The 15,397-nt window shown below is 37.8% G+C and overlaps 1 protein-coding gene across 1 annotated transcript; it reads right to left on the reverse strand.

Annotated features, from left to right (window-relative positions):
* Positions 1-721: 721 nt before the first annotated feature.
* Positions 722-8,677, reverse strand: LOC129106133 (protein phosphatase 1 regulatory subunit 12B-like). The gene is made up of 7 exons (XM_054617469.1): positions 8,347-8,677; positions 4,296-4,312; positions 4,008-4,146; positions 2,981-3,082; positions 2,530-2,577; positions 2,371-2,421; positions 722-1,122 (listed from the first exon to the last, which is right to left on the reverse strand). The coding sequence occupies exons 1-7, from the start codon at positions 8,473-8,475 to the stop codon at positions 1,036-1,038; spliced, it is 573 nt and encodes a 190-aa protein (XP_054473444.1). The 5' UTR covers positions 8,476-8,677; the 3' UTR covers positions 722-1,035.
* Between the last annotated feature and the right edge of the window lie 6,720 nt (positions 8,678-15,397).

Here is a 15,397-nt window from a genome sequence, read left to right on the forward strand (position 1 = left end):
AAAATTAAATTGAAGGGACATTTCATTTCATTGGGATGTTTTTTTTTATAGCACTTTAGCTTCAGAGTTCCTTATTGACATTTGAAACAGCAGTTGATAGAACAGTCTCAGCTGTTCTGGAGCTTTGGGTCATATAACATGATATTCAATGGAACTTCTCGTTTGTTGAGTCGAAAGATTTTTCTATACCGGGTTCAGAGCATTAATAAAAGCAGCAAACAACTATTTTTATGGGACTTAAAGCACCAGAACAGCTACTAAATATACAAACCCTTGAGGTGAGTTTGTTTTGTGAATTGTCATTACATAATTCATATTTTTTACATGCAAGTCTAATTTTGCTGTAGTGCTGACAGATATAAAGCAATGTTTTTATTCTTTTGTATTATTTAATTCCAGGTGAAGATGAAAAGATTGTCATTTGTGACATCATACTTCAAGGTAAAGCTATTGAATTAGAGATGACGCACCCACGCTTCCAAGAAATGTAGCTCATCCATCATCTTCTGTCCTTGAAAACTAAAAGCCAATATTCAAGGTCTGCATATGGAATGGAAAAAGAAATTGTAGTTTCCATGGTAATACCTCGGTGGAAATACCTGCAATATTTTGTCCATATATGTATAGAGGGATCTCCTTGAGATAATTACGCAGTTGTATAAATGCTTTACTCCTGGACAGTTTGTTCATGTTAACACAATGAAGAAAAACACATGAAGTGGTCGTGTTGGCATTTGCCTTTATGTAGAAATATGTTATGAATACACAATATGAATTTTAATTTAATATATTTTCTGTCTATGAATGTGCTACTACTTTAGATACAGTACAGTAACATGAAGCTTTCACATGTGATGTAAAATGTGTCTTTATCCCTGCAAATGTTAGCTACTCAAAGGACTACAGTTTCCAAAAGTATTAGAAATCTATGAACATACATTCTGTCTGAGGATAGGATGAATATAAGAAGAATGCAGGTGTAGATATGGCTTCTGGTATCTGTCCCTCTTCTTCTCATCCTTCCTGCTTCCTGTCTCACTTGGACAGTTTAGTGATAACCCGGATCAAAGCTCCATTCTCGTCCTTCAGTCTCTGGTTCTCCGTCTTCAGCTCTGCTTTGGCCTAAAGAAATTTGATAAAAATTAAAGTGGGCACAGATGTAACATGACATGTTGCTCATAACCTGGAGGGCGGGTGGGACATGTCTTATTGTGGTCTTCTACTGATGAATCAATATAAGAAATTAAAACACTAAACAAACAGTGAGCAAAAATGCCTTTGAATAGACTACAGATCAACCACACATGCTGTATGTTAATTGTTGCCATATTAACTGTACAGCTCATTTTTGTAGATCTTTCTAACTTGTAATTTTGAAGTAAATTAATGTAAAAGTAGTATTTTCATCTACCATGCACAAAATCCTGGTTTTGATACCAACAAGATTTTTAGGTTCCATTATATCAAAATTTGGGGCAAACTAAAAATGCATTCCAATGTTCAGCTAAAGCTACCAAGGGTCTTCATCGGTCCTTTACAACAAATTCAAGTGGGTATTTTCCAAAGTTACTGTACAAACCCCCCTGTCTGTATTTTTTTGTTGTATTTTTGCTGAGCTGCATTGGAGAGATTGAAATAAGAAGAGGGACTTTTGTAACTTCAGAAGACCAACTCAGACTGCTGAAGCCTCATTTTGGCTTTAGTTGAACTGAATCCAGATGACTAATACAGAAGGGAAATTAGCTTCACAGAAAATGTGTACTCTAGTCTAAATAGATCAGGGCATCTGAGAACAAATACAATCGCATACACAGTAACACACATAATCTTTTAACACTTGCATCCAGCGACACACAGACACAACTGGAACAGACTTGCTCATTTAAATACACACAACAACAGTGCTTCTCTGTGGTGGATATCTATTTTCAAAACCAGCATCCCGTGTTTGTTTAGACCTCTCTTTCACGGATAACAAGAGGTTTTTGTTTGCATCCTCTTGGGCAAAACACAGCAGACATCTGTGAGGGTTAGACTACAGATGAATACTGATGGCTCACTCGCTGCAGTGTCAAAACGCTCACACATTCCACAGCCAGCGGAGCATAATGGTGACAAATGATGTCAGCTAAAACCAGCGCAGACAGAGCAGCTAACACCGCCGCTCCAAGTCCCGCAGACACTTTACATTGTTTGGATTTGATCGGTCGTTGTTTTCCTCCTGTCAAATAAGCTTTACTTGATCCTGTGTAAGGGATTTTGCTATTTTGTTAACTACTATATCTTTAAAGGGAGACTGAATATGAAAAAAAACCCAAGTGAATTTCAATGTAAAAACCCAAAAACTAATTTATAGAATATCTGAATTACCTTCAACTGTTCTTCCATATCTGATATCCTCTTTTGTAGACTCCGACTTTCCTATAAAGAAGAACATTCAACAACAAAATGAACATTTTAAATCAAGATAAACACTTTGAATACAAACTGTAAATGTTTATAAGTGTTTGTATAATCCTGAGTTCATACCTTTTTTTCTGTCTCAAGCACGTTGGAGCCACAATCTCCCGCTCTTCCCTTAGGCATTAATGACATTTTTACAAAAAGATTACAGTACAAAGCCTTGAAGCTTTACGAATATAGGTGCTTCATTTTCATAACAGTGGGCACATGTGTCTCATGTAAAATATCCAATATAACCACTGTTGCACACAGAAACTCTAAAGCGACTCAGCGTTATTATTCCAAAACTGCAGCCTCCTTGTATAACTGCTATCTGTCATGTCACTTTTCTCTCCCATTACAGCATTACCTGATATTATATGGGAGACATTTCTGTGCGCACTGACAAAATAATCTGAATGATGATTTACAGAAACCTTTGGGTACTTTTTTTCAGATGCCACAGCAGAGACCATTTCCATCAGTTCTTTCACTCTCATAAATCTGGATCTGGCACATTAACTGCTTTGTATATTACCTGTGCTCTCTGTAGCTGGTCCTGAATCATGGTCAGTTCCTGTTTACTGGTTTCCAGCCTGGACTTGAGCCTTTGATTGGTGGCCAGTGCCTTTTCATACATCTATAAAATATGAACTTGTTAGCAAAAAGGGAGTGTTTCATAGGTTTCACAGAGTAGAGACAAACAAACAGTGTCATCAACAGCTAAATTGAGGGTTTGTGTGGTAGTTTTTACAGTTAATATACATGTTATATTTGTTGTTGAGCATGAGGATGACATTTTTATCTTAACCTTGTCTTCTGTGAAATGTGGTGTAGATATCTATGTCGCTGTGAATCCTAATGACTCTGTTTGTTCCCTGAGAGTTTATCAATTGCAGGTCAAAGTCTACGTGTATCCACTGAAGTATCTTAACACCTACTGGCTGCTTGGCACACAGGTTTGTATAGATATCCATTATTTCCATCAGAGGTTCACATTTGTACAATTCACTTCGGTGACCCGTTGACTCTCTGTGGGGCCATTATGGGGTCAAACTATGAGGTTAGTCTCATTTATAAAAGTCACTTTCTTTATTCACTGATATGAAATTCCAGCAACAACAAGTTCAGTAGTTTTATAAGCTAGAGCTCATAATCAGAATTAGAATCAGAATTGGTTTATTGCCAAGTATGTTTTCACATACAAGGAATTTGGCTTGGTGATTGGTGCATACCAATGAACATTGTGCAATAGTGACAAAACATAGTAGATAGATGCAATCGTAGCATAAACAAACAAACAAACTAAGAGAAAGTTGAAATAATTATGTTACTAAAGTGTCAAGCTTATATTTAAAGTGAAGAGTTGTGCAAGGATATGTAAATGTGTGTGATTGTCCTGGGGATATAAGTGTCTGAGTCTGTGGGGATCCCTGGCTTTGTTGATGAGATTTGATTTGAGATTATGATTTACAAATCAATCCTTTAGTCTATAAAACTTCAGAAAATGGTGAAAAATGCCAACAGTCTGAAATTATTATCAACATGCAAAGTGCATCACCTGCCTTTTTATAGTCATTGTTTGCTGTCTCCTCTTCTGCCTTTTTCCTTGCAGACAGTCTGTTCTCTCGCCGTAAGAAGTACGACTCAGCGTGGTTTGTTGACGAGTCGTTGGAGACGTCCGAGGATCCAGACGAGCTCAATCTGAAAACACAAGAGAGGTATTATTACCTATTCAACTTTGAGGTTAAGCTAAGTTGCTGTCAGTGTTTAATGTCACTGAGAAACTTTCCGTCTCTCTGGGGATATTGAATGTCTTTTGTATATTAATAGTTTGAATAAGATTTGCTTACCTAGACAGTCTCTCGTGCTGAAAGAGAGAGGAGAATCGTTTTAGAACCGGCTATCTGGCCAAAACCAGAAATGCAACAACCACACCAATGTTATCTTATGAGGACATTTCTGATTATCTTACCAAAGGTTTAAAGTTAGCCCCAGCTTAAATGTTACATTAGCATAAACAAGTCATTCAACCCCATCATAAACAGTCCTCTGGATGCTCATTACCGCCCAAATAACGACATCACACAGCTTGACTTCATCACTTGTTTGACAGGCTGTTTGGCCGGGATTTGAGATTTATGAAGCAAACGAGGTTGTTCTTTGTACCATGTTGACCATTTCCTCTGCATAACATTGTAAATATGCAGTTGCAATGCGCAGAGGACATATTTTATGACACGTACAATGTCAGCAAGTACATTCATTATCAATAGATCTAGAAAGCAAAGCTCAGTGGTTCTTTGAAGTGACATTACCATGCAGGAATTTCCTCATGAAAGACTTTTTTTATTTTTTTCAGATTTCCAAGAAAAGGTTTATGGCGGTCTGAAATACCAAGCCGAGTCAAAGAAGGAGAGAGGAAGTGATCTGTGAAATAAACTGACAAGCAGAGATAACTAAACACATCCAAAAAAGGTAATAGTTCTGGCAGTGGCATTCACAATGTGTTCATTATTGCCTGCTGAAGTTCGAAGGGTTATACGGAGTCCTTAGTGAGAGGTTTTCACTCGGGAGAGCAGAACAACAGCTAAACAATAAAAACTCCCTAAGAAAGATGAGAAATTGTAGCCTGATGACTACAAGGAACAGAGGTTAAGTTCTTGTATCACCAGTAAGAGTCATAAAAAAACCCAATAATACAGATAGTGTCTTAGTAAGATGTTGAGCCACAATGGAATAGATCGCACTACAACACTATTCTTCCAAAATATATTTCATTATTTAGTGCTTTTGATGATGAAGGCATAAAGTGCCGTACGATGCATTGGTCCAACATCTCCTGTAGGTTTTTATTCAAGATTTAAACTGGTGACTGCGACAACATATTTTATGATTACATACATCATTTTCACACCCAACAAACTATTCCGTGAACAACCATGGCGCCCTGAATGGAAGCATCTGCATTTCTTCTTCTGCATCTTGCAAATGTTTCTCAAATCCATTTTTTTCAGATTTTTCCTTGTATTTGTTTTTTTTTTTTTTTTTTTTTTATACATATAGGCAAGATTTAATTCAGAAACATATTCATGTTTATTTATTATATATATTGCATGGATAACATTAGAATCCTTTGGCGCTTTTGTCCAAAGCTACTTACAAGTCTGTTCAGACTTGATTGGAACAAGACGTAGATGTTGTCAAAATTGAAGCAAACAAGTATGTACAAATCATGTCAAAATATACGATGGAAGGAAAACGTATTAAGTCAAGGATTTTGTTTGCTGTTGAAGTTTCTCAAATAAGTTTCAAGTGAGTCTGTAGAAGTCTGCATGGGGAGAGGGTCCGGTTAGTGGATGGATAGAAAAAACAACATTGGGGTTTCACCCAAGAGACCGTTGTTTATGATCCAAATACTTGAGTTGACTCAACTTAACCAAGTAGCAGTTTTATTTCCTAACAGAGCCAAGTACTTTCGTTCAGTTTTGTTTGAATTTCAAAGTGATTTAAGCCAACGTATGTTAGGTAGTTTTGTTGCCTCAACCGTAACAAAGTTTTGTAGCGTCTTTGTTTTCCTTTTTTTCAGTTTAAAACATTAACCACTTGTTTCAACTTGCGAGTGTAATACTTGAAAATGTAACTTTGTAGGAGCCAGGGTTGCTAAAAATGTTTTCAGTACTACCAAACAAGTGATTAAGTTATTCTATATTATTTTGGCGTGTCTCTAGGGATGGCAATGTTGATCTGTCGACCAGTCCACCACTTTAGTCCAGACTGAAATATCTCAACTTCTGGATGGATTGTGATGAAATTGTATTCACACGTACATTCATTCATGCATTCTATTGTCTTAAAGGAGCACTACACAACATCAGAGCATACATATAGCAGCAAACAACTATTTGCTGAGATAATGTTTACTAGAGCAGACAATGAAGTCGCCCGGTCCTGCAAAATTGCTTCCCCATCAGCTCAGCTGTACTTGTGTTTTGTACTTAATTAGCACCAGCATGTTAGCATTGTCATTGTGAGCATGTTAGCCTGCTGATGTTAGAAATGACATAAGCTCTGCCTTAGTAAAGCTTCACAGAGCTGCTAGCATTACTGAAGACAAGCACTTTTCAACAACAATGCAGTTCATAGTGCTTTACATAAAAGCTAAAATGGCATTTAGATATAAAACAGTGTTGTCTTATATCCTCTGTGAAGCTGCTAAACCCATCCTCTCCATCTTTTAATGCCCTCATATTAATCATAAGAAAAGATAATATGACACGCTCTTTCAGTTTTTATTACATTCACTAATGCTAAAAATCAATATGTATTAATTTAGAAGAGATCATTATCCAGCCTGCAGCAATTTTACATCAGCATGTATCATAATTATGATGCACCGAATTACTTAGTGCTGCTGACATAACTTCTAAGCCAGTACATGAAGTTCCTTTATGAATTGTAGTCTATTGTTTTAGAAATAAAGCCTTATTGTCACAGTCACATAAACTAAAGCAGAAGGCAGACTGGTGTACAGTTTAAATCATGGAGATTGCGAGAGGGTTCCTTTAAAGAAGAAACAGGGCTTTCAGTGACACTATGTGTAAACACAGCGATATGCCTCTGCTCAGACATTTACAAGATCTCTGGATCTTCCCCAGGCTCTGATGTCAGCTCCTTTAAGCCTCTCTCTGGACACTTGGATATGCTCGGTAAACGGCAATTAATGATATACAGTGTGCAGACTTGGAAAAAGCTCTGGTTTAGATTAAGCGACAGCACTTATAAACAGATGCTGATGGAAACACATGCTTTTGTGTCCCGTGTATGTGAGCGACTCTGTCACTAAGCTGTCCTCCAGCCTTTCTAGATCCATAGAGGAACTTCTTGCTTGCTGACCAGCTATTCCCAAGTGGAAAATGTGAGCTTCCCGTAGGACTAGCAGAGAGATAAACATCCATAAATACTGCGTCTGAGTTCCCACAGGCCAAGACTAAGCGCTCTATCCCTCCTCCGCTCTGTTCCCTGTCATCCTGTCTTTCACCCCTTGCTCTCTTTCTCTCACTCTCTCTCTTCCTGTATCCCTCTCTCTGTGTCTCTCCATTAATCTCTCCCAAGTGGATTCTACAGATAAGGCTAAATGTTCGTCACAACTTTTCTTTGGTTTCACTTACAAGTTTTGTTCCTCCATTCTCATTTAGTTTCACATCTTTAGAAGCATGTCAAAGTGTTAGAAAAGATAAATCTTTATTATGTGGAGGCTTAGGGGTCTAAGATGCATACCATGTAACCACAATGCCCCTGGTACACTAATAGGGATAAAGGCAAATGCCCAAAAAAGGAATCTAAAAAAACACTTTAGAAAGAACCAATGAACACAATTGTAAAGTTTAAAGTTGGAGATAGAACATGAGTCATTCTAATCAGCAAGTATAGTGCTTGTTTTATAAATATTATGCTGATAAATCTGGCAAATGGAAACAACACAATCAGTATCCTGTTTGTATGTAATTAATTGTCCATTATAGAACCCAAATAAATGCGTAAATTGATATAATAGCTTGAAAAGTCACTGATTTTGCCATCTCTTGAGAGATTTTGCTTCTACATACATTTTCTTGATTGAAGCACAATATAAATGAAATAACTGCAATAATGATAAGGCCATAGACAGCGTTAATTGAATTGGAGGACTTTAGAGAAATACTTCCAACAGCTGTCATGTGTAAACAATGTTGTTGTCAGATTAAAAGGCAGAGTTTAAACACACAGGATTACCTCTGTGGCTCGTTAGAGACATGTGTTTGACAGTGCCTGAACTTTAATGTTAGTGTTTGCACTATGTCAGCCGTGGCATTTCCTCTAACTAAACAGACACTGGAGAGATTAAAGACAGGCCGGCCTTACCCTCGGGCTCTTGGTGGTGGCAGTGGATGAAGTTGGAGAGGAGTCAGAGAGCGACTTTCTGATGCGTGGCTGATCTTTGTTGTGAGAAAGTAGAGATGACATCGCTCCCAAAGCTGTTGGCGTCCGCATGCAGCTGTTATTTGGTCCAAAGTACTTCCAAAAAGTTTTTTTTGTTTTTGTCGTAAACAAAAAAAAGCAGCAAAGAAGATGTAAAGGGATCTACTATTAATCCACTGACTGATAAAAATTCTGCGGCTGTTTCTTTAGTTAAAGTGAACAAGTGTGATCTTCATGTGATGGTGAGACGTTGAATATGTGATGAGAGTGAAAGAACTGCACAACTGTGAGAGCTGTGGAGGAAGTCGTGGGACTGGGGAGTAGGCGGGCTGTAGTGTGTGTGCGTGTAGAGTGTGTGTAGTGTGTGTGTGTGTGTGTGTGTGTGTGTGTGTGTGTGTGTGTGTCTGTGTGTGTGTATATGGGTGTGTGGACACAAGGATCTGACAGCAGTATTGTTCACAAGGGCTCTCAAGGGACTCTGTCATTCAGCCAAAAATGGAACAAGTAAAGGAGCATTAGTCTCAGTGTTTTTAGGGTAGTTTCTGTCGATATAAATGTGATGTTTTTTATATATTGTGTGTATTATTTACATCTAAGCCCTCTTTTTTGGTTCCTTGTGTGTAATGCACAGGAAGGTGTGCTTATTATTGACATATTTTCCTTTTACAAGTAAGTGTGATTTTATTATATTTTTGGTACAAATAGCAAACTTTAAGAACCAGTGGTGGAAGAAGTACTCAGATATTTTACTTAAGTAGAAGTAGCACTACCACAAAGCTACTTTCTTACAAGTAAACATCCTTAATACCAAAGTACAGAAGTATAAGCATAAAAATGTGCTTAAAGTACTAAAAATAAAAGTCTTCATTATGCAGAATGGTCCAAAAATCATGTTTATCATATCGGATTATAAATACTGATTGTACTGACTGTAAAGTTGGAACTAATTCAAACAACATAATACACTGCTCGGTATCTTACAGTTATCTATAATAATAAATCATCCTTTATAAGTTGATTAGATTTTATAATAATAATCAGAATCTGCAATGTAACTAGTAACAAATGTTGTCAAATCAATGTAGTGGAGTAAAAATGAAACATTTCCCTCTGAATTGTGGTGAAGTAAAAATATCATGTAGCACAACAGGAAAACACTTGTTCTTCAAAATGTACTTAAACATAGTAGTTGGGTAAATATGCTTAGTTCATACCACCACTGCAAACAACACTGCTTAAAATAGTAACCCCTCAATTAAAACAATTGGTGGAAGCTACATCTGAAAATAGAAATACAATTTTAAATACATGCAGTTGATGGACAAGCATTCATGTTTGTGTCAGAGTGAGATAAGAGTGTATAAAAGAGGCACACATATACTGTTCTTAGGGTTAGACCTGTTGTTTTAATTTAATCAAGCTGGAGGCTGCATGTGTTGACAGTTAAGACGAGTTTACATACCTTTCTGAGTATGTTACGTGATGCAGTTGCGTTCATTATGTTAGCACAGGTCATTTGTTTGCAATTTATTCTCCTAAAAAGGGGGTGCTATCTGTGTTACTCATTCAGTAAATGCTTCTGGAATGGCACAAATATATTTCAAAGCAAGAACCCTACACTGTAAAGTTTCCCACAAAATATCTGGTATGGCTTAAAAATACATCTTAAACAATCTGAAAGTTGGCGAGTTGACGTTTTAGTGGTCTCAGGTGGTGATACACACCAGATGTATAATTCCATGTCTCCATTTTCAGTTTGCTTCTAATTATTTCCAGCGTCAGAGTCAGAGTTTGCTGTCAGAGCGAGCCTCGTCCTGCACCTGCTGCAAACCAAACACAGAATTAAATTAGACGAATGGGTTTTACAAATTTCCATTCCTACAGTGATACTGATGAGTGCATGTGCTACTCCGCTAACAATCGCTCCACAGTATGTTTTTGGATAGAGGTTTTTTTTCATAGAAATATAGTAAAAGTAGAACTGACTTTGAAAGGTTTTCTGTCGTCATTTGACTTGTACTAAAGAAAATGGGGATTGCTGTCAGTTTGTATGGTGACAACACACGTCAGTTAAGTGTTGTTGCGGCTAAACGCACAGCTCTGTACCCTCAGTAGTCTGAGCTAGCTAACTGTCCGCTAGTTAGCTTGTTAATTCCACCACGCTTTAATGCTACACTGGTTAAAGAAAACAAGCCAAAGTTGTCATTGATCTGGTGATGGCAATGTGCTTTCCTAAGCTGTTACAAGAGTGTGTGAATGAAGAATTAAGTTGTTAAATGTTACCAGTCCACTGCTTGTTTTATTTGTTGCAGCAAAACCTGACCGAAGTGAATCTACGACTTGCTGTAAGTCGTTTTAGTTCGTATAGAAGTTTGGCCCCTCAAGCACTCGCAATGGCTACCGTACACATAAAGATGGACACCGCTCAGACCATACTGCTATGTTGCTTTTAATGTGAATGTCTGTTCTTCTATTTTGTTTTATGGAATTTTTTTAATGTTCTGCACAAACATGATTATTGTTTTTAGTTTTCCCATATTTAGGCTACACATATAGCCTAATAGTTGAAGAACATCATAATTTAAAAAGATATAAAAATGATGTGTTTAACATTCAACAGTTAAACCTCCCATTAAGTTTTGATACATGTTTTCTACATTAAATATAACTGTCAGCTTGTCTCCACCTTGTCATCATGCTCTCATTTTGTTGTTTTGTGTCGTGAGAGATTTATGTAATGACTCATTAATAGAATAAAAAAAAAAAAATCACCATTTGGGTCTAGTGTTTAGGATCTGCCAACATCTAGTGAGATTGCATATTGTAACAAACAGGAACTTACGTATCCTACACCAAGCGTGTAGGAGTTCAGGAGTTTATATACAAAAGAAAACATACTTAAGAAAATTCTATTCCATTTGTGCCAATAGATCCCCCTAAATGCTACACACTGTTCCTTTAACAAGTCAACTGGTCTCAGGGCTGAATTGCCATAGTTTATTACAGTCTGTAAAATGCAAGAGTCATCTCAAATCAGTGACAGTTCAGACAGCTGGTCACTGAGGGGGAACTGTAGTAACATGAGAAGGCTAATGTATGAAGCCAGAGGTCAGTAGTTGTAAATAGAATTTCCCTTACAAACAAGATAAAAGTCATGAACCACTCGGTTTTCCCATTCTTTAGAAAGAAAGTTTTGTTTGCTGATTATTCTTTATCATCACGGCAGTAATCAGGCACCATCTGCTGGCAGAAATAGCACTTTAACTTTTTCACAATGGAGGCTCATGACTAGAGAACAGTATGTACCAATGGAATCATATGTACCCATGTGCCCAGCATGCACACTTGTACCATAAATAACTTCCTGAGAGAAGCACTACATATTTACTTATGTTAAATTACAAGCTATAAGTACAGTCACAATCATGTTCTCTTTCATATTGCAAAAAACACTTTACATTTAATACTCTCATACTCTTATCTCGTCATTGGTGAACCGATAAAATACAGTTAAATTAATTTCATATTATGATTTCAAATGTTTTTTGTCACATGCCAGTTCTATGACATCTTGATAGTAAGTTTGTTGAAATGACTTTACATAAATTGTGTAATTTGAATTAACACTTAACAGATATTGTTAATCCATTTTCAGGTCTGACGAAGAAACTTCCTCTTTATGTGACTTTCATTTTTTTCTTTCAATCCTTCCCATGTTTCCGCTGACAATACATTTTATATGTAACTAACATCAGCAGTCATATATGGATACTTGTTGTCAAGACTTACATTTATAAAATTAAAAAAAACAAAAAAAAACAATGACTTTAAATTATTTGCAAGAAAGTGTGCTGCGTGTAAAAATGGTTCCCATTGATCCTGATAAGACTTAAAAATCACAGTCTTGTGAACTAATGATTTCCAGGAGCATTTCAAGTGCTACATGTCCTCCTCATTTTCGTCTATGAAGACCTCACTATTTATTTCACCAGAATCTTCCACTACAGTCTCTACAACTTCTTCGGATACCTCCTCTTCCAAAGAATCGTCCAAAACATGATCGTCTACAGTGTCTTCAACTTCTTCGAATACCTCCTCTTCCAAAGAACCTTCCAAAGAACCTTAGAACCTTCCAAAGAACCTTCCAAAACATGATCATCTACAGCCTCTTCTGCTATCTCCTCTTCTGCTGCCTCCCCAGCAACTGCCTGCTCCTCACTCTGTTCTGTATTTTCCTCGTCTTCTTGCTCCTCTGGTGTAATTTCCTCTTCCTCCTCTTGCTCCTCTATAACGCCCGCCTCTACTTCCTGTTCCAGTGGCTGAGAAGGTGCATTCGCCAGCTGAAATAGACAGATATGTGATAAATTATTCATCCTAATGGAGTTCGGCTTGATACACTGTCACTAAATACTTTAATCCATCAGGTGTTTCAAAGGATAGTCTTAGAATAAGTAGCAGGGTTTTACCTGGGAGTGAAAAGTCTCCAGATGAGTCATGAGGGTGCTGCGGAGGGTCTGTGAAGTGATAAACTGCTCATCCAGAGTCATCTGCACTGAACTGAGCATCTCCTCTAATGCCTGGGCACGCATGACCTGCTTAGCCTCGACCAGCTCCCTGAAAAACACACACAATAGATACATTTACCCTTCTGTGGAAAGTCTACAAATTTAAATATTGTTAAGGAATGCATATAGTAGCTGTTAAATCAAACTGAGCTCACTTTATTGCAGCCATCTCCTGGTTGTTTGCATGAAGTGCATCTTTGTGAAGGTGCATTGACTCTCTCAGCTCATTCAGGTCTGAGGCTTGCCCCTCTAGCTGAGCATTAAGGGCCTCCACTGATGCGACCTGCTCCTCAACTCTGGAGCATGCACTGAGCATGGAACTGGTTAACCCAGCCACTTTTTCAGCCAGAGCTGAGCTGGAGCTCAAACCGGCCACGACGCTCTCCTTCACAGCCTCAAACTCATCACTCTGGTTCATGAACATGTCTTGGAGAGTTGTGACGGACAGGGCGACCTGCTTTATCTCGGTCAGTCGAGCGTCCATCTCATCGCTGAGGGCCCAAAGCTGCCCGTTGTTGTCGGAGTTCTTCAGCTTTTTCGAGGTGGCCAGGGCGGCATCAGCCTTCTCCTGGGCCTGTTTCTGGCCCTGCTCCAGGGCAAAGATCCGCTCCTCCACAACCAAACCGTTATCAGCCTAGAGAGAGTGAGAGAAATGATTTAACCATGTGGTTTAAATTCAGTCCAAAAATTTGAAATCTCTATATGTCATTGATTTATGTCAGACTGAGCTGTAATATTGCTGTAGCAAGTAGGGTTGGAGCAATATGCCAATATATATAGCCTTCCATTAGATGATTTAAATTTGTCAGCAAAATCTTAATATATTGTTAATAACCTGATAGGTATCTTTTTTAATAAACCAGGATGTATTGGGGTAATTGTGGGTAGTGTTAAAAATCCCTGAGCAGTGTTGGGAGTTTTAGAGGATTTTTGCACCAATGATTTGTCAGGTATTAAATAAACCAGACATTTCAAACTAATTGATTTTCTAGTAAAACTACTATCATGATAAGTTTACACATGGTGACAGAGCAGCTAGTATCAATAACATCTGATAATAATAAAATATATCTATCATTGACTATTAATATTTCACAAAAGGATCTAAATGCCACTGAAAGTCATTTCGTGCTAAAATTAACACGTGTGAGTGTCAAGCTCACCATTTTAAAATATCGTACATCCATAGCTTTTCAAAGTAAAGTCCCAGACCTAGACTAGAAAGTCACATTATCCTCTAAACGCCGCCAAATACAAATGAATGAAAGCAGTTTTTTTTTAAATGCAACTCGTGTTTTTATTTGTGTGGTTGTTTATATGTAGTAATTCGTTCAAAAACGAAAATTATGATTACATTATTTTGAAGGCGTATCATCCACATCCGGTATCGTTCCTCTCTTTGTCTAGCTTAACGCAGCTGTTGCACAGCCATGCACTGATAATAAGCCCCCTCTGCAAACCCCCCCAAGAAAGAAAATTTATTTGACCTTGTTACACGATAAATACAAAAATAAAACAGTAAATGTACGTTTTCATGACAGCATTTAACATTTTAAGTGATGCACTGATAATAAGCCCCCTCTGCAAACCCCCCAAGAAAGAAAAAGTTGATTTATTTGACCTTTTTACACGATAAATACCAGGTCAGCAGAAAAGCACAGAAAAACAAAGTTAAAGTTAACTTTTAACGTTACCTGTTGGTCATTCATCGCCATCACCTGCTGGAGGTTTCCAATTCTCTTTTGCATTGTTGTAAACGACTCTGACAGTTGGTTGAGGCTCTCTTGCTGCTGTACACAAAACCATCCCATTATAGAGGCCCCGACTGTGAAGATGATAATGAACAACAGAGCTGGAGAAGTTTGGGAGTCTGTCTTGCTCCTGGACGGTGACACTGAAGACTCCAGTAAAATGGAGGTGTCTTCTTGTGGCTTCTTTGACTTGCGCTTGGTCATGGCTGCAGGAGGAGAGGAGGACTGGACGGACTTGGAGATCTGCAGGTCTTCAGTGAACTGGACTCTGCGAAAGGGTGGCTTCTCCTTCTGAAGATTCAAATATATCATCTACTAGACCCTTTGACCTAGTCAGTCATTGGACCCCCACCCCCCAAAAAAAAACCAAACTCCCACAGCAACTGCTGGTGTGGGGGTTGTGACAGCAAGTCATTCTTCCACCACTGAAATACAATACCATAGTGTAAAAATACTCAATTTGATGCAAAGGTAGTGCAGGAGCATTATCCACAAAACTTATAGAAGTATTATAATAATAAAATAACTCAATACAAAACAACTTTCAGAGATTTAAAATGTGTGTATCATTAAGCAACAGCATACTTTTGAAGCTGGTCCTGGTATAGGCCCCTTTTGTTGTTTATATTAATTCATCATGTCTGATGAGCTTATAAATATACATGCAATTTAACTCAG

This window comes from Anoplopoma fimbria, chromosome 17 (assembly GCF_027596085.1).
Source record: "Anoplopoma fimbria isolate UVic2021 breed Golden Eagle Sablefish chromosome 17, Afim_UVic_2022, whole genome shotgun sequence".
Classification (NCBI taxonomy): Eukaryota; Metazoa; Chordata; class Actinopteri; order Perciformes; family Anoplopomatidae; genus Anoplopoma; species Anoplopoma fimbria.